Source organism: Molossus molossus, unplaced genomic scaffold (assembly GCF_014108415.1).
Source record: "Molossus molossus isolate mMolMol1 unplaced genomic scaffold, mMolMol1.p scaffold_m16_p_7, whole genome shotgun sequence".
NCBI lineage: Eukaryota > Metazoa > Chordata > Mammalia > Chiroptera > Molossidae > Molossus > Molossus molossus.
Genome location: NW_023425401.1, coordinates 71654830 through 71680352, shown reverse-complemented (window position 1 = coordinate 71680352; position 25523 = coordinate 71654830). Strand labels below are relative to the sequence as shown.

The 25523-nt window shown below is 36.9% G+C and overlaps 1 protein-coding gene across 1 annotated transcript in view; it reads right to left on the bottom strand.

Moving 5' to 3' along the window:
• Positions 1-25523, bottom strand: part of HECW1 (HECT, C2 and WW domain containing E3 ubiquitin protein ligase 1) — a 632276-nt gene that overhangs the window by 23486 nt on the left and 583267 nt on the right. The window contains exons 22-23 of the mRNA XM_036246873.1: positions 6405-6503; positions 5720-5849 (exon numbers count right to left, since the gene is read on the bottom strand). Of these exons, the coding sequence (XP_036102766.1) occupies positions 5720-5849; positions 6405-6503 (229 nt within the window). The remainder of the gene's footprint in view (positions 1-5719; positions 5850-6404; positions 6504-25523) is intronic.

Here is a 25523-nt window from a genome sequence, read left to right as displayed (position 1 = left end):
ACCTCCCTTAAATCTAGGTGTGTTGTAACTAAATTCTGGCCAATAAGGTGTAAGCACAAGTGTTATATGGCACTTTACAGACCTCTTTAAAATAAGAGACTGTTGTTTCTTGACCCCACTGCTTCAGACACTGACGTGATGGTTAAGGTGCCATATGCATCTGTACAATAAGTAAATTTAACCAACAACATAAATGATTTGTATTTAGAATGTTATAAGACAATGGAGAAAAAAATTAAAGACAATACAAATAAATGGAAGCATATACTATATTCATGGATAGAATTAGCATCATTAAAATGTGTGTACTACTCAAAGCAATGTATAGACTCAACACAATTTTTATAAAGAAACCAATGGAATATTACACAAAACAAGAAAAAATATTCAAAAAATTCATATCACAGGGACTGCAGTCTTGGGTTGTCTTTCTTTCTGTTTATTTCCACCTAAAATGTACAGAGTGCCATTTTCTTTCCACCAACTCCAAAATAAAATACTGCTAAAATATCTTAATTTTGACATTCTCATAAGGAAAATATCGTATCTCATAATAGGTTTAATTTATACTTTAAAAAATATGAATGAGATTGAATATTTCTTCATATTTCCTTTTCTGAGAACTACCTATTTATATTTTTTGATAATTTCCTATATTGTTGATCATTTCTTATTGGCCTGTGGGATCTCTTTCTATATTAAAATAAAAAGCATTTTGTCTGTGTTACATATTACAATATATTAAATGTTATGCCATTTTTTTCTTTTACTTTGCTTATGCTGTATTTTTGCATGGAGAATTTAAGAAAAAAATTTAGTTGACTATGTCAACCTTTTCTTTTATGATTTTGAAAGTCTGTGTCATATCTACAGCAGCATTTCTAATTATAAAAACATTCTGTTTCCTTCTTTTTTTTTTTTTTTATATTCAGCTTTCTGATCTAGGCAGAGTTTAGTTTATCCTTTTTTTTATTTTCAATTAATATTCACATACATTATTATATTAGTTTTAGATGTACAACCAGTGATTAGATATTAAGTGATCATCTTAATAAATCTCACACCCATCTGACACCACACATGGTTATTATTTATTATTCACTACATTCCTTATTCGTCCCCATGACTATTCTGTAACAACAATTTGTACTTCTTAATCCCTTCATCCTTTTCAACCATCTCCCCAAAGCCCCCTCATCTGGCAACCTTCAAATTGTTCTCTGTGTCTATGAGTCTGTATCTGTCCTGCATGTTTATTTATTTATTTTATACAATTATTTATAGATATGTATTTATTGCCATTTTTTAATACTCACCTTAGGATGTGTTTATTGATTTGAGAGAGCGAGGAGGTGGGGGGGAGAGACATCAATGTGAGAGAGAAACATTAATCAGTTGCCTCCTGTATGTGCCCTTACTAGGGACTGGACCCACAACCTAGGTATGTGCCCTGCCCAGGAATTGAACCTGCAACCCTTTGTTATATGAGATGATGCTCCAACTAACTGAGCCACCCAGCCAGGGCTAATTATTGCCATTTTATTGTTCATATTCTTTTTTCTTCTTCTTCTTAAAGAAGATTCTTTAACATTTCATATAATAATGATTTGGTGGTAATTAACTCCTTTAACTTTTTCTTGTCTGGGAAGTTTTCCTTTGTTCTTAAATCCTAAATTATACCTTTTCTGGGTAAAGTAAGCTTGGCTGTAGGTTCTTGCCTTTCATAACTTTGAATATTTATTGCCAATCCCTTCTGGCCTGCAAAGTTTCTGTTGAGAAATTAGCAGGCAGTCTTATGGGAGCTCCCTGGCAGGTAACTAACTACTTTTCTCTTGCTTAATATTTTCTCTTTGTCCTTAACCTTGCCATTTTAATTATGATGCATCTGGTTGTGGACCTCTTTGGGTTCAACTTGTTTGGCACTCTGCACTTTCTGGACTTCTATGTCTATTTCCTTCACCAAGTTAAGGAAGTGTTATATCATTAGTTTTTAAAATAGGTTTTTAATTTCTTGCTCTCTCTCTTCTCCTTCCAGCACTCCCATGATGAGAATGTTGGTACACTTGAAGTTGTCCCTGAGGCTTCTTACACTATTCTCATTTTTTGTTTTTGTTTTTTGTTTTGGATTCTTTTGTCTTTTTGCTGTTCTGACTGGGTGTTTTTTGCTTCCTTATATTCCAAATCACTGATTTGATTCTCAGCTTTTATATTCTGCAGTTGATTTCCTGTAGATTACTCTTTATTTCAATTATTTTCATTTATGACTGGTCTTTTTTATGGTTTTCATATCCATTTTTATGCTATTGAAGTTCTCAGTAAGTTTATTGAGCATTCTTATAACCAGTGTTTTGAACTCTGCAACCAGTAGATTGCTTCTCTTTATTTTGTTTAGTTCTTTTCTGGAGTTTTGTTCTTTTATTTGGGACATGTTTCATTGTCCCATCATTTTTCAGCCTCTCTTTGTTTGTTTATATGTATTAAATAGAGCTGGCATGCCTTCTGGGCTTGGTAAAGTGGCCTAATGTAGTAGGTGCCCTGTGGGGTCCAGTGGCACAGACTTCCCAGTCACCCAAGCTGGACACTTGAGGCATGTCCTCTGTATGGGCTGTGTATACCCTCCTCTTATAGTTAAGACATGATTGCTGTTGGCACACCAAAGGGAGGGAATTACCCCCAGGCCAATCAGCTGCATGGACTAGATGAGACTACTGACCATCCACCTCTGACCACTATGGAGGATCAGCTGTGCAGAGGCCCACACACAGAGCAGACTTTACTTAAGCGCTGCTTGGTGCCTGCTGAGTTTCCCCTTGAGTGTGTTGCTTATGGAGGTTGTTGGGTGGTGGTGTCAATCTGAAGTGTCTACTGGGTGTGCTGGCTCTGGGAACTCCTCGGAGGTTCAGGCTAAGTTATACACCACCTATCTTCTTCCCAGGTCCACCCAACATATGCTACAAAGAAATCTTCAGATAGCTGTTACTTGTGTTGGGCTTGGAGGTGCCTGGCGAGGCTAAGCTGTGAACCAAGGCTGGCTGCTGCTAGTGCTGAGCCTGGTGCCACTTAGTAAGATGTGTGGGGCTCACTGAGGCCAGATGATGTTTGTTTGAGAGGTTTTAGAAAAGTCAGATGCACAAGCCAAGACAGGCCATTTGTATGGAAAATCTACTGTAAACAGCTGTTGTGGGCCTGGAAGGTGGGTAGTGTGGGCCTTAGTAAATCAGGGTAGAGAAAACAGTGTGATCCAGATTTATGGTCTCAGACATGGCACTGGCTTACCAGTTCTTTAGAGGGAGAGCTCAGAAAAGTAACACTGATCTCTGTCAGGATATCTGTCTAGGAAAAAGCTGTTCCTCCAGCTTTCACCCCGATGACAGACAATTGTTCCTGCCCATATGTCTCTGGCATCTTTGAGCTGCTGCCCCAGCTCTGGAGCTTAGAATGAGTAAGTCTGAGTATGTGTGCCCAGGCCCTTCATGAGGCACTGCGTGGGACCCCAGAAACCTCTGTCTTCAGGCTCAATCCTCATAGGTTTATACAGTCAGAAATTATGGGCACTTCTCTTTCCAGCACTGGAACCCTCGGGTGGAGGGACCTGGGGTGGGTCTGGGATCCCTTGCTCCTCAGGAGGACCTCTACAGTTGAGAAATATTCCTCCTGATTTTAAACCACCAAATGGGTGTAGGACCAGCTCTTTCCACATCTCCTCCCCTTACCTGTCTCAATGTGGCTTTTTCTTTAATTCTCTACTTGTAGGACTTCTGTTCAGTTAGATTTCAGGCCATTCTGAATGATGGTTGTTCTGTAGTTTAGTTGTAATTTTGATGTTGTGGAAATAGGTAAGTACCATGCTTACATATGCTGCCTTCTTGGCCAGAAGCCCTCTGTAGTTTATTTTAGTGTACTGATTTAGGTAGGATTCTAACAGAAAAAAACTGTTATTATTGGTACCCAGTTTTTTTTCTTTAATCCTCAATCAAGAATATTTTTTCATTTATCTTCAGATAGAGAGGGAAGGTGGGGGAGAGAGAGAGAGAGAGAGAGAGAGAGAGAGAGAGAGAGAGAGAAACATTGATGCAAGAGAGACCCATTGATAGGTTGTCTCCTGCATGACCCCAACCAGGGCCAGGGACTGAACTGCAACCAAGGCATGCACTCCGGACCAGAATCAAATCCATGACTCTCTGGTCCCTGGGCCAATGCTCCAACCACTAAGCCAAACTGGTCAGGGCGATACCCAGTTTTCTTAATACAATTTTCTAAGAAGTTGCATTTATTTGACAAATTTACTCTCCACTGTAGAGCAAATGTAAAGGATAGGCTAAAGATAATTATGCACAAGAAACAGCATATTTTACACATTCATCTAGTATATAACAGGACAGGCAAGTGAATTATATATGTTCAACATATTTAAATGTACTTTTTATAGTTGTAGGAAGGGATAATTTTTTTCATAACTATGTAAGTGAGCATTCTTCAGATGTATGTTTATACAAATTAAATAAAACAGAATATTGATATTTTTTAGGACCTGTTCAAGATTCTTGATTGAGATCTGTGTGCTGGGTGTTTTTCAAGGTTCGGTGGGTAACTCTTACCCATAGACTCAACACACTGTCCATATTTATGCAAAGTACTTAAAAAGTATCCCCACTTAATTCTCAAAACAACCTTAATATACATTATTACATGTCATGGGCTGTTCGCGTCTCTTATAAATGACATTCTGAAAATCTTAATTGTTAAATCTGATCAGGCTGTGGTTAGTCTGATAAAACTGTAACCCAGAAGATCCAGTGTTACATAAATTTTAGTGGAAAACAAATGGGAAGCTTTATCTTATTAAATAGTATTAAAATATTTGTATTTTGAAGGAGAAAATATCTAGATGCTAACTATAAAATGAAGTATTTTTGTAGTTGCAAGAATAGCAGAAATGTTTTACCAATTATTGTACACTTTACAGAAATGCTTTCTGATCCATTATCATACTTGATTTTCAAAAAGTATAAAGTAGATCCATGTAATGACAAGAAAAAGGAGAAAAAAGATATGGGCAGCCTTTTAAAGGAGGTAGTGATCAATGAATTAAATTTTGAATACATGAGATTTCTTTTTTCTAGTTTAGAAACAAAATCCCATTAATCCAGCAACCTTATTTCTGGGTATATATCCAAAAGAACTGAAAACAGGGACTCAAACAGATATTTGTACATGCATGTTTATAGCAGCATTATTCATGGTTGCCAACAGGTAGAAGCAGCCCAAGTGTCCATCAGCAGATGAATGAATAAACAAAATGTAGTATATACACAGAGTAAAATATTATCCAGTCCTCAAAAAAAAAAAAAATACTTTCACATTTATAACATGGATGGACCTTGAAGACATTATCCAAGTGAAGTGAGCCAGTAACAAAAAGAAAAATACAGTATAATTCCACTTATATGAGTTACCTAGTGTAGCCAAATTCATAGAAAGAGACAGTAGAATGGTGGTTACAGTGTGCTGGGGAGAAGGAGAAATGGGTTGTTGTTTAATGGATATGATTTCAGGATTGCAAGATGAAAAATTTCTGGGGATAGTTGCACAACAATGTCAATATTCTTAACAATACTGAACTGTATACTTAAAAGTTGTTAAAGTGGTAAATTTTATATTGTTAATTTTTCACAATAAAAAACAAAATCTCTTTTTTCAAGCCCCACATCTTACAAACCTGTCCAAAAACTTCTTCATTAACAGTAAAAGTGAGGTCTAGAATATCTGTGATGTTGTTGTCCTTCATCCATTGCAAGCTCTGGTGGAATTCCTCATCCAAATATTCCAGGTCACTTAAATCGCAGGGCCTGGGTCCATTTAAAGGAAGAAGGTTAAACAGACCTCACCTCAAAATGTCTATGCCACTCCTGGCTCAAACAACATAGACTTGTTCTAACAAGTTGATAATTTTGAATATATTGATGTATCTTTTTACTCTTTTAAAAACAAAATATTAAAATATCTACAGCAGTAAACAGGAAATAATTGACTCATGAACCCTCCACTACAATTGGAGAAAAGTATCATTTTAAAACAACTAAGTTTTAGATCGATTCTTAGTAGTTTAATATAATGTTTGTAATTATTTATGTAAACTAATTACTTATGTAAACTATTTAATATCTATTATATAATGTTTTAACAGTTTTCCCCTATGCTTGCATAAAATCTCTAAATGCCTTTTTATTGTATTAAAATGTTTATGTGATATCTAAAACCTCAGAAAAATAAACCACCACAAACCTAGTCGGAATGGTTAGTCAAAAAAAAAAAAAAACCCAAAAGAGCCAGAGGTACTACGGAGGCCAGCACTGTTGTCCTGCAGGTAGGGCCAGATGGACCCTGGCCTGCAATACACTTACAGTCTCAGGAGTGCTTTATAGAAAGGTCTTGTGAAGAAGGCATCAAGAAGGAATTGATGTATCAGAGCCAGGCCTAGGATACGACCACTAAACCTGAACCTGGAACACAAACAAGGCAGAGATATAACGGCAGATAAAATTTACTTGTTTATGTTAATTTGTATTTTTATTTGATGTGTTTCTTTATAGTACTCCTCTTAAGCCACTTAAGAAATCTGTCATTTGATGACAGGAGAGAGGTGCCCATTCTCTTCTTCCTTATTCTTTACCATAAAAAATGCCTATGTGCTTGGTATGTACTAAAGGAACACTTCTCTCTCCCAAGTACCAGAACAGAACCATTTTGCCAGGATCTTCTTCTCAGACCTGGTAGTATAAGGAGCCAAGAGAAGAAAAGCACTGGTGAAGGGGAATTCTGGATAAACAATCCACGCTGACCTTGAGGAGGCCCTGAAACAGAGGGCATAAAAAGTTTTCTGGACCATGCATCTTTACCTATTAAAGCATTCCAGAGAAACCACCTGAAGGTTAATGTGTATCTAATAAATATGGTAGTTGAACTCAAAGTCAGTGGGAAGAATTACATAGAATCACATTTTGGTAAGCAATAAGCTGAGCCTGCATTGGTATTTAATACTGCCAGGCCAGCCACATACAAACAAAGAACATGGTTTCTTCTCGAAAGAACTGATTATGTAACCCAATATCTTCCTGGAATTTTTGCTGGTAATTTGCTTTACTGAATGCAGAGGCTCTCTGGAACTTGATCCCATCATTGCCCTACTCCTAAAGATCTTCTTGTCTGCCTGGTCTAGCACACTGGTTTTTTCACTATGTCAGCCTTGCCCATCTCTGGCACCTACTCCCATAATTAGGATCTCCCTGATCTCTTCCTATATAACTAGATTTTCACCTAAGTATAGAATTTGGTATGATTTTTCTCAGATTCTCCCAATTGGAATTCCCAACTAACCCATTTCCATTACTTTTCACGAGGCTCTTTCTAGTCTCAAAAGATTTCCTACTCTGTAGCTGCTTTAAAAATTGTTAATATTTTATCTGATCCTTTAGAATAAGTGTAATTATAAACAATACTTCAAATTGTCATGTTTGAAGTAGTCAGTTCTTTTTGCATGAAATAACATGTAAATATTATTGAGTCTAAAGAGACTATAGGTAAATAGAACCTCAGTAAAGTTGCTATGGGCACTGTGGATAGGAAGGTTCACAGAATAATCAAACATTTTAGAGTCTTTGAGCCCAGTTTGTTCCCTCAGTGTTATTTATTGACCACCACAATAACTGGCGTTCCCAACATGGTAACCACAAACCTATATATAAAAACACAGTTCATGAAAATACAGGCTTAATCACTCTAACTGGACCCTAAGGAATTACAGCTGATGCTTCTAACATTATGGTGGGGGTGTAGCTAACCAGGTAGAGATGACTGAGACCACCCAAAGTGGAAAGAGAGCAAAGGCCAACAAGAGGTGCCTGTCCAGGTACTATCCTCATTTTGAGGTGGCCCTGGCAATTCTGGTAAAGATAAATGATAATATCTGTAACTATCCTCAGATATGAAGTAGATGAAAATGTTATGTGATAATATTTTCACTTCAATGTTAAAAATTGAATATTTCAATGAATTATAAATTTTCTAGCAACATAAATTATTCACATTTATTCAATTAGTAGAAAATGTTAACAAATAACCATAGTGTAAGCTAGAAAACTTTGAGGAAAAAGGACTATATTCACAATTGAAACTTGGACTGGATATATGTGTGTGTGTGTGTGTGTGTGTGTACATATATATATTTAAAGAGAGTTTTTTTAGACTTTCAGTAAACAGAAAACCCTTCTGATATTTAAATAGTTTCAAAAAATAGAAAGCCGTAGATAACTTCTTTTTTTTTTTTAAATGTATTTATTTTTGTTACAGATGTTTTTCCTTTATCCCCACTGATTCCCCCCTTACCCTCCCTCCCCGCCCTGTCCCCAGCTTTGTTGTCCATGTCCATTGTTCATGTTCTGTGGTTTATCTCTACCCACCACCCCCTCTTCTGGGGGTTGTCAGTCTGTACCCCAGTTCCAAGTCTCTGGGACTACCCCATTCCTCAGACTGTTATGTTCATTATATTCCACAAATAAGTGAGATCATATGATACTTGTCTTTCTCTGTTTGGCTTGTTTAGGTTAGGATAATACTTTCCAGGTCCCTCCATGTTGTCTCAAAGGATAAGAGATCTTTCTTTCTTACAGCTGCATAGTACTCCATTGTGTATATGTACCACAGCTTTTATATCCATTCATCTACTGAACAACACCTGGGCTGTTTCCAGATCTTAGCTATTGTAAATAGTGCTGCTACAAACACGGGGGTACATATATTCTTCCTGATTGGTGTTTCAGGCTTCTTAGGGTATATTCCTAGAAGTGGGATCATTGGGTCAAATGGAAGTTCAATTTTTAATTTTTTGAGGTAACACCATATTGTTTTCTATAGTGGCTGCACCAGTCTGCATTCCCACCAGCAGTTCACTAGAGTCCCCTTTTCTCCACACCCTAGCCAACACTTGTTGTTTGATGATTTGTTAATGGCAGCCATTCTGAGAGGTGTGAGGTGATACCTCATTGTTGTTTTAATTTGCATCTCTCTGATGATTAGTAATGTTGAGCATTTCTTCATATATCTCTTGGCCATTTGTATGTCCTGTTTGGAGAGGTGTCTATTTAGTTTCTCTGCCCAATTTTTAATTGGGTTCTTTGTCTTTCTTTTATTAAGTTGCATGAGTATATATTTTGAAAATTAGCCCCTTATCTGATGTATTGTTGGCAATTATGCTCTCCCATACAGTGCGTTCCCTTTCCATTTTGATGCTTGTTTCTTTTGCTCTGCAGAAACTTTTTAGTTTGATGTGGTCCCATGTGTTTATTTCTTTCCTTTGTTTCTATTGCCTTAGGCATTGTATCAGTGAAAATTCTGCTGTGTGTAATGTCTGAGATTTTGTTGCCTGTATTTTCTAGGATTTTTATGGATTCATTAGTCACATTTAAGTGTTTTATCCATTTTGAGTTTATTCTTGTGTATGGTGGAAGTTGGTCCAAAAAACTTCTTAATTAATCATTTTGTGCTACTAGAAACATAAAATGAAATTTTGAAATGAATAAAACAGGAAAAACTAAAGATATCTCATTTATACATAAAAAATGGTAAATAAAACACAAGACAAGATAATATAACAATTAATTTCCAAACAATGCAAAATGATTAAGGATGTTTGATTATAGGAAACTAAAGACAGTTTAATATTAGGCATCCTATGATTAAGCTCAAAAGACAAAAATTATATTACTTTTTTTGGTTAAAAGTTGAAAAGTTACTTGATAATATCCACCATCAATTCCTGAAGAAAAATCAATGTTTGTAGTAAATTAGGAATAGAAAAATGCTTTCTTAACATAATCACATAATAAGGAATGTTTATATCAGCATCATATTTAACAGTAAAAATAAAGATGGATGCTGGTTATAACCACCCTTCACAATATTCCATCAGTTCTAGTCATTGAAATTAATTTATAAGTGAAAAATTAAAAACAGATTTGAAATAACTCTCACTGAGTGCATATTGGGCTCATTGATTCTTCAACAACCACATTTCATTATTATGGCCATCTTTATTTCACAAATTAAGAAATTGACCTTTAATAATTAGCCCTGGGAAAATGCTATATCAAAAACACCAACCCATATTTGCCTGATGTGAGACCAGGGCTTTTTGTATCCATTTTGAGAAGCTGAACAGTAAAGAGGTGAATGCACTGAACTAGGAACCAGGTTGTGTGTGTGCCTGGTGTGTGACCTTATGTAGGAAGTCTTAAACGACTATTCTGTCTCCTCTTCTGGAAAACTGCACTCTTTAAATGGTAGCTATTATTTTGAATTTTATTTTATTAAATTTATTGGGATGACATTGTTTAATAAGATTATATAGGTTTCAAGTGTATATTTCTATGACACATGATATGTATATTGCATTGTGTACCCACCACTCAAAGTCCAATCATCTTCTACCACCATATGAGAGACCCCATTTACCCTCTACTACCAACTCATGCCACTTACCCCTGGTAACCATCATATTGCGGTCTGTGTATATGAGTTTAGTTTTTTAGTTTCCCTTGTTTATTCATTGGTGGCTTTTAATTTTATATCTCACACATGAGTGAAATGATGTGGTTCTTAACTTTTTCTGCCTAATTTATTTCACTTAGCATGATATCATCAAGGTTGACCCATGTTGTTGCAAATGGCAGTATTTTAATGTTTCTTTTATGGCTGCGTAGAATTTCATTGCATTTATGTACCACATAATCTTTATCTAATCATCTATTGAAGGACACTTCAGTTGTTTCCATGTCTTTGCCAACATAAATAACGTTGCAGTGAACATGGGGGTGCATATATCTTTGCAAATACACGTTTTCAAAATTTTTTAAATTAATTAATTTATTTTTGTTACAGACCTTTCTCCCCCCCCCACTAATATCCTCCTCCCCCCGCCCTGTCTTCTGCTTTGTTGTCCATGTCCATTGTTCATGCACACATGCATATAAGTACTGTGGTTTACCTCTCCCCCACCACCGTCTCTTCTGGGAATTACCAGTGTGTACCCCACTTTCACGTCTCTAAGACTACCCCATTCCTCAGACTGTTATGTTCATTATATTCCACAAATAAGTGAGATCATATGATACTTGTCTTTCTCTGTTTGGCTTGTTACACTTAGGATGATATTTTCCAGGTTCTTCCATGTAGTCTCAAGGGATAAGAGATCTTTCTTTCTTACAGCTACATAGTACTCCATTGTGTATATGTACCAAACTTTTTTATCCATTCATCTGCTGATGGACATTTGGACTGTTTCCAGATCTTAGCTATTGTAAATAGTGCTGCTATAAACATGGGGGTACCTATATTCTTCCTAATTAGTGTTGCAGGCTTCTTAGGGTATATCCTAGAAGTGTAATCACTGGGTCACACGGAAGTTTAATTTTTAATTTTTTGAGGTAACACCATATTGTTTCCCATAGCGGCTGCACCAGTATGATTCCCAACACTAGTGTACTAGAGTACCCTTTTCTCCACACCCTCGCCAACACTTGTTGTTTGATGATTTGTTGATGGGGGCCATTCTGACAAGTGTGAGGTGATACCTCATTGTTGTTTTAATTTGCATCTTTCTAATAATTAGTGATGATGAGCATTTCTTCATATGTCTTTTGGCCATTTGTATGTCCTGTTTGGAGAGGTGTCTATTTAGTTCCTCTGCCCAATTTTTAATTGTGTTCTTTGTTTTCCTTTTATTGAGTTGTATGAGCACTTTATATATATAAGAAATTAACCCCTTATCTGATATATCATTGGCAATTATGGTCTCCCATACAGTGTGTTGCCTTTCTATTTTGATGATTGTATCTTTTGCTGTGCAGAAGCTTTTGAGTTTGATGTACTCCCATGTGTTTCTCCTTTGTTTCTGTTGCCTTAGGTGATGTATCAGTAAAAACTCTGCTGCGTATGATGTCTGAAATTTTGTTGCCTACATTTTCTTCTAGGATTATTATGAATTCATGAGTCACATTGAGGTCTTTAATTCACTTTGCTTATTTTTGTGTATGGTGTAAGTTGATGGTCTAGTTTCATTTTTCTGCATGTATCTGTACAATTCTCCCAAAACCATTTATTGAAGAGGCTGTCCTTACTCCACTGTATGCTATTGCCACCTTTATCAAATATTAATTGAGCATAGTGCCTGGGGTCCATTCCACTGGTCTATATGCCCGTTCTTGTGCCAGTACCAGGCTGTTTTGATAACAGTCAATTTGTAGTATAACCTGGTAATGTGATCCCTGCAACTTTGTTCTTCTTTTTTAAGATTGCTGTGGTTATTCGGGGTCATTTTTGGTTTTATATTAATGTTTGAAGTATTTGTTCTAGTTCTGTAAAGTATGTCGTTGGTATTTTGATGGGGATTGCATTGAATCTACAGATTGCTTTGGGTAGTATGGACATTTTAATGATATTAATTCTTCCAATCCATGAACAGGGTATGTGTTTCTACTTTTTTATATCTTCCTCTATTTCTTTTTAATGACCTGTAGTTTTCTGCGAATAGGTCCTTTATTTCTTTGGTTAAGTTTATTCCTAGGTATCTTAATTTTTTGCTGGGATGGTAAATAAGATTGTTTTTTAGATTCTCTTTCTGTGAGTTCATCATTGGTGTATAAGAATGCTATTGATATCTTGACATTAATTTTGTATCCTGCTACTTTGCCAAATTCATTTATGAAGTTTAATAAATTTTTGATGGAGTCTTTGGGGTTTTCTACATTTAGTATCATGTCATCTGTGAATTAATACAGTTCCACTACCTCTTTTCCAATTAAGATCCCTTTTATTTTTTTTCATGTCTGATTGCTGTGGCTAAGACTTCCATGACTATGTTAAATAAGTGTGGCGAAAGTGAGCATCCTTGTCTTGTTTCTGTTCTTAAGGGAAATGCTTTTAGCTTTTTCCCATTGACTATAATTTGGGTTGTAGGTCTGTTATATATGGCCTTCATTATGTCGAGATATGATACCTCTAGTCCCAGATTGCTGAGCCTTTTTATTAGAAATAGGTGGTGGATTTTGTCAAATACTTTCTCAGAGTCTATTGATATGATCATATGATTTTAATCTTTTATTTTGTTTATGTGGTGTATCACATTTATTGATTTGTGAATCTTGTACCAGCCATGCATCACTGGAATGAATTCCACTTGGTCATGGTGAATAATTTTTTTTTTTTTATGTATTTCTGGATTCGATTTGGTAGTGTTTTGTTCAGGATTTTGGCATCTATGTTCATCAGGGATATTGGTCTGTAGTTTTTTTTCTTTGTAGTGTCCTTTTCTGGTTTTGGTATTAGAATTATGCTGGCCTCATAAAATGAGTTTGGAAGTCTTCCTTCTTCTTGAATTTTTGAAATAGTTAAGGACAACCGGTATTAGTTCTTTGAATGTTTAGTAAAATTCCCTTGTTAAGCCATTCGGGCATGGGCTTTTGTTTGCTGGGAGAATCTTGATTACATCTTCAATTTCCTTAATTGTTATTGGTCTGTTCAAGTTTTCTATCTCTTCCTGTTTCAGTTTTGGGAGACTATGTGTTTCTAGAAATTTATCCATTTTGTTTAGACTGTCGAATTTGTTGCCGTATAATTGTTCATAATATCTGTTATCGATCCTTTCTATTCCTGTGGTGTCCGTTATTATTTCTCCTCTTTCATTTTTGATTTTGTGTATTTGGGTTGTCTCTCTTGTTTCTTCTTGAGTCTAGCTCATGGTCCATCAGTCTTGTTTATCTTTTCAAAGAACCAGCTCTTTGTTTTATTGATCCTGTGAATTGTTTTATTGATGTCCATGTCATTTATTTCTGCTCTGATCTTTAATATTTCCTTCCTTCTACTTGCTGTGGGGTTTTCTTTCTGTTTGCTTTCTAGTTCTTTAAGTTGTGAGGTTAGTCTATTAGAAACTTTTCTTGCTTCGTGAGGTAGGCCTGTAGAGCTATGAACTTCCCTCTCAGAACTGCTTTCGCTTCATCCCATGGATTTGTTTTTTGTTGTGTGTTCATTTTCTTTGCTTTCCAGGAAGTTTTTAATTTCTTCCTTGATCTTCATGGTAAACCTTCATTGTTCAATAACATGCTATTTAGCCTTCATTTTTCAAATGTCTTTGCATGCTCTTGTTTGCAATTGATTTTTGGTTTCATTCCATTGTGATCTGAGAAGATGCATGATATGATTTCAATGTTCTTGAACTTGTAGAGACTTAGTTTGTGTCCTAACATGTGGTCTATCTTTGAGAATGCCCCATGTGCACTTGAGAAGGATGTAAGTTCTGCGGTTTTGTGGTGTAATTCTCTGTAGATATCTATTAAATCCATTTGATTTAGCGCTTCATTTAGAGTCTTTGTTTCCTTATCAATTTTTTGTCTAGTAGATCTATCCAGTGATGTCAGCGGGGTGTTGAAGTCCCCTGCTATGATTGTATTGCTGTTGATTTCTCCTTTGAAGTCCTCCAAAACATTTTAATATATGTTGGTGCTCTTAAATTAGGTACATATATGTTTACCAAGGTTATATCTTCCTGTTGGATAGATTATTTCAATATTATATAGTGGCTTTCTTTGTCTGTAATTATGGCCTACATTTTGAAATCTACTTTATCAGATATGAATATTGCTGCCCCAGCTTTTTTTTTTTCTGCTTTCTCTTTGCTTGAAAGATTTTTTTTTTTTATCCCTTCACTTTCAACCTATATGAGTCTTTTTCTTGTGAGGTGGGTTTCTTGTAAACAACAAATATGTGAGTCATGCTTTCTTATCCAGTCAGCTACTCTGTGTCATTTTATTGGAGAATTCAAACCATGCACATTTAAGATGATAATTGATATGTACTTACGTATTGCCATTTTTATTTAGTGTGGTACTATTTTCTTCTTATTTTTTCTACTAATTACAGCAGTCCTTTGAGCATATCTTGCAGTGCTGGTCTGGTGTTAATATATTCCCTTAGCATTTTATTTTGTTTGAAAAGCTCTTTATTTGACCTTTTATTTTGAATGATAGCCTTGTCGGACAGAGTAGTCTTGGATTCAGATCCTTGTTTTTTATGACCTTGATTACTTCATGCCACTGCCTTCTGGACTGTAGTGTTTCTGTTGAGAAGTCAGCTGATAGCCTTATGGGGTTTCCTTTTTAGGTAACCTGTTGCTTATCTCTTGCTGCCTCTAGGATTCTCTCCTTGTCTTTAATTTTTGGCATTTCAATTACTATGTGTCTTGGTGTGAACCTGTTTGGGTTCTTCTTACTTGGGGCTCTCTATGCTTCTTGAACTTGAATGCCTTCTTCCTTCATCAAGTTAGGAAAGTTTTTTGTCACTATTTCTTAAAAAATATTCTCTAACCCTTTCTCATTTTCTTCCAATTCGGGGACTCCTATGATAAGAATATTTTTACCTTTCCAGTTGTCCCACAGTTCTCTTATGCTGTCTTCCTGTTTTAAAGTATTTTTTCCTTTTGGTTTTCTGATTGGATGATTTTTTCTATCCTGTTTTCTAATTCACTGATCTGGTCCTCAGCTTCCTCTACTCTGCTGGTTAGTCCTTTTAATGTGTTCTTAATTTCTGCTATATCATTCTTTATTTCCACTTGGTTGGTTTTCAATGTTTCTACATCTTTACTCATGGTACTGATGTCCTTACTCATGCTGTTGATCTTCCTCAAGATCATGGCTCTGAACTCTACCTCTGATAATTTGCTTAGCTGCATTTCATTGATCTCATCTTCGATAGAGTTCTCTTGTTCTTTCATTTGGAATTTGTTTCTTTGTTTTACCATTTTGGCTATCTTAGTGTGTTTTGGAGCCTGCCCAATTTTCCCTGTGGGTGTTGGTGTTCTGCTCTTTATGGCTCCCTCTACAGGGTTTAAATGATCCTGGGTGGGCCCATGTTAAACAAGTGTTATTTTCCTGGGTAGATTTGCAAGCCCAGGAAAGTTTCAGTTATTCTCTAGCTTTTTCTTGGTGGTTAGTAGTGTCAGTTACTCAGTGCCTTGAAATGTAGCCCTGGTGTTCTGCATAAAAGTATTTCCAGAGGGTGGGATAAATGCAGATTATTAATGAGCCTCAATTTGATTTCTTTGCCTCACTTGGGAAAGGCTGAATCTCCAAGGCGGGTGGGCTGGTGCTTTTCCCCACAGCTCTGGGAAGGTGCACACTGGCCATGGTTCTGTGTGGCTGCAACTCAGCAAAAACTCTGAGTGCCCTCCAAACCCTGGGTGACCCCACAGAGTTCCAGCCCAGTTTGCCCTCCCTCTGCCATATCCCAGGTGAGTGGCTGTGGCTATTTTCACGCTCTGTCCTAGCTCTCTGCACTGTGGAGTGGGCTTGGTCTTAATTCCCCAAGGGCGCTGCTCACAGCTAAAACTGCTGCTGTCTGTGGGCTCCCAGCCCACAAGCTCTCTTGCCTCCATAGTTACTAACAGTGTCCCTGGTTATATGGTCCTGTCTTGCTGCTTTCCTGTTGCTTTTTTCTGAGGATTTTTCTTTATTTTAGTTGTAATTTCTATTGATCCTGGGAGATTGTATGTGTCGCTTCTATTTACTCTGCCTCTGTTTTTCAAATCCGCTATGCCTATCTTGTGTGCAGCTGGGTTGCACAGGTCTTCCTGGTGCCCCAGCACCCTGCAGTTCCAGCAGGTAACTGGATCGCAAAGTTCCTTGGGGACCAGGCTCTATGCCTATATTATGGGCTGCTGTGTCGCACAGGCATCTTTGGTGCTTCAGCACCCCGCAGGTCCTGCAGGTAACTGGATGGCACAGTCCCCGCTGGGTCACACAGTTTTCTCTGGTGCTGCAGCACCCTGCAGTCCTGTGGGTAACTGGATCACATAGTACCTGCTGGGTCTCACAGGCCTCTCTGGTGCCCCTGCACCTTGCAGTTCCCTCAGGTGCGTAGTTGGATTGCACCTGTCTCTCAGACTTTCTACTGCTCTTGTGAGGTGCTGGACTGAATAGGCCCCTGTGGAGCCCCAGGTCCTGCCTCTGGTTGCTGGGGAGTGCTGCTGCCCCATGGGGCTCAACTCCTGCTCAGCTTTTGTTGTAGTTTTTGGAAATGGGTTTCAGCTGCTGGTCTGTGCTTCTGTTGCCTGGGGATGGATATCTCTGCCCCAGCCTCTGTTGCTGGGGGTGCATCTGGAATCTGATTGGGCTGCTACTATGGGGGATGGTGCTCAGCTCTGGGCTGTCTGCAGCTTCCACAACTGGCACCTTGGGAGCTCCACTACTGTGCACCAGTCTGTGTTGACACAGAGTGTCCAGTGGTCCAATGGTGCTAGGTGTGCTGGTGGACTCAGGTTGCTGGGCCCTAGCTGCTCCCCCTGCCTCCTCCCAGGGATGACCGGGATCTTCCAAAATGGTGGTCCCTCCTGGAGGCACAGGGAGATGCGCCCTGAAGGGCTGCTTACAGAGGTAGCCGGCTGCTCTGTCCACAGCACAGGAACCTTCTGATCCGCGTCTCTGCACTGCACCGGTTTGGTCGTCAACCTTCGCATCCACTGACACTCTGTCACACACTCGCTCACTCTCTCACATACTTACCCTCCCTCCAGTCCTGCTGGCCATCATCCCCATGTTTTCAAAATTTTCGAGGTAATTACCAGAAGAGGGGTTGCTTGGTCACATGGTTTCCATTCTTAATTATTTGAGGACCATTTATACTATTTCCTTTAGTGGCTGTACCAGTTTACATTCCTACCAGCAGTGAATAAAGGTTCCTTTTTCTCCATAACCACTTCAACAATTGTTATTACTTGTCTTGTTGATAATAGCTATTCTAACAAGTGTGAGTTGTATCTCATTGTAATGACGTTGAGCATCTTTTTATATATTTGTTAGCCATTTTTTGTCCCATTGGGAGAGTTGTCAGTTCAGATCCACTGACCACTTTTTAATTAGATTGTTTGTTTGGTGTTGAGTTGTATGAGTTCTTTATATATTTTGGATGTTATACCTTTTCAGAACTGTAGTTTGCAAATATGTTTTTCCATTTGGTTGGTTGCATTTTTGTTTTGTTGGTGATTTCTTTTCTGTGAAGAAATTTTTTAGTTTGATACAGTCCAATTTATTTATTTTTGCCTTTACTTGCCTTGCCTTTGGGGTGAAATTCATAAAGTCTTCTCTAAGCCCAAGGTCCATAAGTTTAGTAACTGTGTTTTCTTCTTTTCTTCTTTCTTCTAATTTATTGTTTCAGTTCTTATATTTAGGTCTTTGGTCAATTTTGAGTTAATTTTTATATATGGAAACAAACTGCATTCTAGTATTATTCTTTTACATGTGGCTTTCCAATTTTCCCAACACCATTTATTGAAGAGGCATTCTTTTCTTCATTGTATGCTTTTGGCTCTTTTGTCAAAACTTACTTGCCCATATATATGTGGTTTTACCTGGGCTGTCAATCGTGTTCCATTTGCCAATGTGTCTGTTTTTCTGCCAATACCATAGTGTTTTTATTATCATAGCTCTGTAGTATAATTTGAAATCAGGTAGTGTGATATGGCTTTGTTCTTTTTTTTCCCTCAGGATTGTTTTGGCTATTCAGAGTCTTTTGTGGTTTCATACAAATCTGGTGATTTTTTTTGTTCTATTTATTTTAAAACTTTCAGTGAGATTTTGATGGGGATTGCATTAAATCTCAATAATAATGGGTAATAATGGCCATTTTAACTGTTGATTTTTCCAATCCATGAACACGGAATATCTTTCCCCTTCAATGTGACTTTTTCAATCTCCTTAAATAATGCTTTTTAGTTTTCAGTATATAGATCTTTCATATCCTTTGTTATGTTTATTCCTAAGTATTTTATTTTTGTTGTTGTTGCAACTGAAAAAGGAATTGTTTTTTTTTTTTCATTTATTTTCCTAAGTTTTCCTGTTAGTTTATAGAAATGCAAAATATCTTTGTACATTGATTTTGTATCCTGCCACTTTACTGTATATGTTTATTGTTTCTAATTCTTTTTTGGTGAAATCTTTAGGGTTTTCTATATAAAGAATCATGTCATCTGCAAAAAATGACACTTTTACTGCTTCATTCCCAATTTGGATATTTTCATTTCTTTCTCTTGCCTGATTGGTCTTGCTAAGACTTCCAGTACTATGCTGAATAAGAGTAGTGACAGAGTCTGGCTGGTGTGGCTCACTGGTTGAGCATTGACTAAGAGGTGGCTGGTTTGATTCCCAGTCAGGGCACATGCTCAGGTTGTGGCCCAGTCCCCAGTAGGGGGCATGCAGGAGGTGGCCAATCAATGTTCTTTCTTATGAATGTTTCTATCTCTCTGTCTCTTTCTCTAAAATCAATAAAGAAAAAATGTTTAGGAAAAAAATGTAGTGAGAGTGGACAACCTTATCTTGTTCTTGATCTTCAAGAAAAAACTTTTAGTTTTTCACCATTGAGTATGATATTAGCTGAGGATTTGTTATTTATAGCATTTATTATGTTCAGGTACTTTCCTTCTATTACCATTTTATTGAATATTTAAATCATCAGTTAATGTATCTTATCAAATGTTTTTCTGCACCTATTAATAAGATCATATAATTTTATCTTTTATTTTGTGAATGTGGTGTATTACCTTGATTGAATTGTATAACTTGAACCATCCTTGTGACTTTGGAATGAATTACACTTGATGTTATGTATTATTCTTTAAATATATTGTTGTATTCAATTTGCATTTTATTTTATTTTTTAAGATTTTTGCACCTATATTAAATCAGAGATAATAGTCTGTGTGTGTGTGTGTGTGTGTGTGTGTGTGCGTGTGTGATCCTTGCCAGATTTTGGTATCCAGATTATGTTGGCCTCATAAAAAGTGTTAGAGAGTATTGCCTCTTCAGTTGTTTAAAAGTTTTGAGAAGAATTGGTATCAAATCTTTTTTAATGTTTGGTAGAATTTACTAATAGAACCACCTTATTCTGGACTTTTAGTTTTTGCAACTTTTTTGACAGTTGTTTCAATTTCCTAACTATTGATTGGTTTATTTAAAATTTCTAATTCATCATGATTCGGTCTAGGAAGTTTATATGTTTTTAGAAACTTATGCACTTCTAGGTTAGTGAATTTGGCAGTATATAGTCTTTCATAGTATTCCAGTATGGTCCTTTGTATTTCTGTGGTGTATGCAGTAACCACATTTCATTTCTCTTTCATTTCTGATTTTGTTTATTTCAGTCCTTTCCCCTTTACCTTAGTAAGTCTAGACAAAGGTTTGTCAATTTTATAAATTTTTTAAAATAGGAAACGCTCTTTGTTATATTAATTTTTTGTATTTTCTTTTGTTCTCTTTTTCATTCAATTCTGCTCTAATTTTTATTATTTGTTTACTTCTGCTGATTTTGTTCTAGTTTAACTAATTCTTTAAGATGTAATGTTAAGTCTGTTTACTTGAGAATTTTCTTGTATTGTTTTTGTTTGTTTGTTAATACTGCTTTTGCTAATTCCCCAAAATTTTGAGTTTATATTTGTCTTTACATATTAGTGTGTCTCCTGAAGGCAGTATATATTTGGGTTTTATTTTTTGACCCAAACTACTACTCTGTGCATCTTATTGGTCTTAAAATTTAATTATATTTATGTAATTACTGATGTATGAGGATTTTCTATAGTGATGTTATCTTTTGTTTTCTGGTAGCTCTCTACCCCCCCCCCCCCTTTGTTCTTTTCTTTTGTGTTTCTGGCTGTTGTATTTGTTTGTTAGTATTCCATTGTTTTTTCCTCTTTTTAATCTGTTTGGTTTTTCTCTGTGTGTGGTTACCATTAGGTTTGTGTAAAAAAAAAATGTTTTTTATATACAGTAGTTTATTTTTTAATGCAACTAAACTCCATCCTCCTTTTCAAATTCAGATATTTACCCTCTGTCATCTTATGTTTTTGTTTTTATGAATTGTACCTGTTTATGCTGGTGATCTTACTTGTAGTTTGTGACTGTCTGCTCTTTGTTTCAGGTAAAATAACCTCCTTGAGTATTTTCTGCAATGGAGGTCTTTCAGTGGTAAATTTTCTCAGATACTGGATGTGTAAAAAAGTCTTATTTGTTTTTCATATATAAAGAATAACTTTGCTTGATATATTATTTCTGGCTGGTAATTTCTTACTTTCATTAGTTGGAATATTTGTAGTTTGTAAGATTTCTGCTAAGAAGTCTAATTTTAATCTAATTGGAATTCCTTTACAGGTTATTTTATTCTTTTCCCTGGGTACCTCGAGAATTCTTTCTTTGTTATTAATTTTTGGCAGTTTTAATAAAATGTGCCTTAGAGGAGCCCTTATTGGATTGAGGTCATTAGGGTCTTTATTTGCTTCTTGGAAATGAGGATCCAGTTCTCTCCATAGGTTTGGTAAGTTTTTCTCAAATATTTATTGGAATAGGCTCTCTGTTCCTTATGCCTCTCTTCTCCTGGTATGCCTATTACTCTTAACTTTCATGCTTTTTTACTTTTTAACTTGGCAAAAAAATATATAGGTTTCAAGCTTACAATTCTATAATACATCCTCTGTATATTGTACACCATCCAAATTCAAGTCTCTTTCCATTACCATTTATCTCCCCTTTATCTACTTGTAACTCTGCCAGCCCCCCTTTCCTTCTGGTAATCACCATACTGTTATCTCTATCTGTAAATTATTTTATTTTGTTTAATCCCTTCATCTTGGAAGGAAAAAATGGCGGCGGAGTGAACTGGAAGCTACACAGACCATCTCCCAGAACCAAACTGGAACTACAACTATAACACAGACACATCAATGGGAAAAACCAACAGAAAAGCAGCTTGCGAGGACCATACAATGAGGAACACTGAATTGATCCTGGTAGGCTTGTAAAGGCGCGAGACAGGGCTGGGAGCCCACGGTAGGCAGCTCAGCAGCAGCCTCAGCTGGGAGCAGCGCCCTGGGGTTACACTCCCAGGCGGCTCCACAGCGCAGAGCCAGGACAGACGCTAAAACAGCCACAGCCACTCACATCTTGGGCTCTGGCAGAGGGATTGCAGACTGGACTGGAACTGTATCTGGACACTCGGGATTTGGAGGGCTCTCAGAGCTTTGGTTGAGTGCAGCCACGTAGGATGGTGGGCATATTGCTCCTTCCCATGGCTCTGGGGAGACTCCCTAAGAGATCCAACCCCACCCTGTGGGCCATTGAAGTGCTAATTGAGGCTCACTGACAATCAGCATCTGCCCCACCCTCAGAAAAGCCCCTTGTGCCAAGCACCTGAGGGAGCTCTTCAATCAACTGACAACCCAAAACTCATCAAGTAACCTCGACTGCTAGCCTAGAGGCAAAAAGCTAGAGGATAACAGTACCTTTCCTGGGCTGGCAACTTTAACCAGGAAAGTAAGACTTGACACTGGTGTTTAACGTCAGTCCTCCCTCGCTAATATAAACACAGGAGAGGGAGCCACAAACAGCAGAACATCAACACCCACAGGGAAAACTTGACAGGCTCCAAAGCCCACAGTGATAGCCAAAATGGTGAAACACAGAAACAGAAACTAAAAAAAAGAGCAAGAGACCTCCAACGAAAATGAGATCAATGTGGAGCAATTAGGCATGTTAACAGAGCTAGAATTCAGAGCCATGATCTTGAGGAAGCTGAACAGCATGAGTAAGGACATAGAGACACTGAAAATAAGCCAATTGGAAATTAAAAACCATCAAGAAGAGATAAAAAATGACATATCAGAAATGAAAAACACATTGGAAGGTTTAAAAAGCAGAGTAGAGGAAGCTGAGGACCAGATCAGTGAATTAGAAGATAAGGTAGGAAAAAATCAACCAAACAGAAAAACAAAAGGAAAAAACTATTAAAAAACGGGAAGACAGCTTAAGAGAACTATGGGACAACTGGAAACATAATAATATGTGCATCATAGGAGTCCTCGAAGAAGAAGAAAATGAGCAAGGGATAGAGAATATATTTTAAAAAATAGTGACAGAAAACTTCCCCAATTTGGTGAAGGAAGAAGGCATTCAAGTTAAAGAAGCACAGAGAGTTCCAAGTAAGAAGAACCCAAACAGGCCCACACCAAGACACATAGTAATTATAATGCCATAAATTAAAGACAAAGAGAGAATCCTAAAAGCAGCAAGAGATAAGCAACAGGTTATCTACCAAGGAAACCCCATAAGGCTCTCAGCTGACTTCTCACAAGAAACACTACAGGCCAGAGGAGAATGGCATGAAGTAATCAAAGTCATGAAAAACAAGAATCTGAATCCAAGACTATTCTACCCAGCAAGGCTATCATTCAAAATAGAAGATCAAATAAAGAGCTTCCCAGACAAAAAAAGGCTAAGGGAATACATTAGCACCAAACCAGCACTGCAAGAAATGTTAAAGGACTGCTGTAATTAACAGTAGAAATGGGAAGAAAAATAGAACCACACTAAACAAAAATGGCAATAAATAAGTACATATCAATAATCACCTTAAACGTAAATGGATTGAATGCTCCCATAAAAAGACACAGAGTAGCTGTTTGGATAAGAGAGCATGACTCATCTATACGTTGATTACAAGAGACCCACCTCACAACAAAAGACTCACATAGGTTGAAAGTGAAGGGATGGAAAAAAATTTTCCAAGCAAATGGAAAGCAAAAAAAAGCTGGGGTAGCAATTCTCATATCTGATAAAATAGATTTCAAAATGAAGACCATAACTAGAGACAAACAAGACCACTATATAATAGTGAAAGGATCTATACACCAGGAAGATATAACCTTGATAAACATATATGCCCCCAATATAGGAGCACCAAAATATATTTAAAATCTTCGGGACGACTTCCAAGGAAAAATCGATAGCAATACAATCATAGCAGGGGACTTTAACACCCCGTTGACAGCACTGGATAGATCCTCTAGGCAAAAAATTAGCAAGGAAACAGAGACTCTAAAGGAAGCACTAGACCAAATAGATTTAATAGATATCTACAGAGAATTACACCCCAGAACTACAGAATACACATTCTTCTCAAGTGCACATGGGACATTCTCAAAGATAGACCACATGATAGGACACAAACTAAATCTCTACAAGTTCAAGAAGATTGAAATCATATCAAACTTCTTCTCAGATCACAATGGCATGAAACTAGAAATCAATTGCAACAAGAACATGCAAAGACATTTCAACACCAGGAGGCCAAATAGCATGTTATTAAACAATGAATTGGTCACCGAGGAGATCAAGGAAGAAATCAAAAACTTCCTGGAAACCAATGAAAATGAACACACAACAACACAAAATCTATGGGATGCAGCGAAAGCAGTTCTGAGAGGGAAGTTCATAGCACTACAGGCCTACCTCAAAAAACAAGAAAAAATTTTAATTGACTGTCCAACCTCACAACTTAAAGAATTAGAAATCAAAAAAAGAAAACCCCAGAGCAAGTAGAAGGAAGAAAATAGTAAAGATCAGAGCAGAAATAAATGACATTGGGACCAAAAAAACAATTCAGAGTATCAAAGAAACAAAGAGCTGGTTTTTTGAAAAGATAAACAATATTGATGGACCCTTAGCTAGACTCACCAAGAAACAAAGAGAGAGAACCCAAATACACAAAATCAGAAATGAAAGAGGAGAAGTAACCAACACCACGGAAATACAAAAGATCGTTAACAACTACTATGAACAACTATATGGCAACAAATTCGACAATCTAAGAGAAGTGGACAAATTTCTAGAAACACACACTCTCCCAAAACTATTCCCAGAAGAGATAGAAAACTTGAACAGACCAATAACAACTAAGGAAATTGAACAGGTAATCAAGACTCTCCCAGCAAACAAAAGCCCAGGCCCAGATGGCTTCACAGGGGCGTTTTGCTGAACATTCAAAAAAGAACTAACACCCATTCTCCTCAAACTATTTCAAAAAATTCCAGAAGAAGGAAGACTTCCAAACACGTTCTATGATGCCAGCATAATTCTAATTCCAAAATCAGAAGACGACACTTCGAAGAAACAAAACTACAGGCCAATATCCCTGATGAACATAGACACCAAAATCCTGAACAAAATACTAGCAAATCGGATCCAGAAATACATCAAATAAGTTAGTCACCATGACCTTGTGGTATTCATTCCAGGGATGCAAGGCTGGTACAATATTCGCAAATCAATAAACGTGAACATCACATAAACAACATGAAGAATAAAAACCACATGATCATATCAATAGATGCTGAAAAAGCATTTGACAAAATCCAGCATCCATTTCTGATAAAAACGCTCAGCAATGGAGGAATAGAGGGATCATATCTCGGCATAATAAAGGCCATATATGAAAGACCTACAGCCAACATCATACTCAATGGACGGAAACTGAAAACATTTCCATTAAGAACAGGAACAAGACAGGGATGTCCACTTTCACCACTCTTATTTAACATTGTACTGGAAGTTAGCCACAGCAATCAGACATGAAGAAAAAATAAAAGCGATCCAAATTGG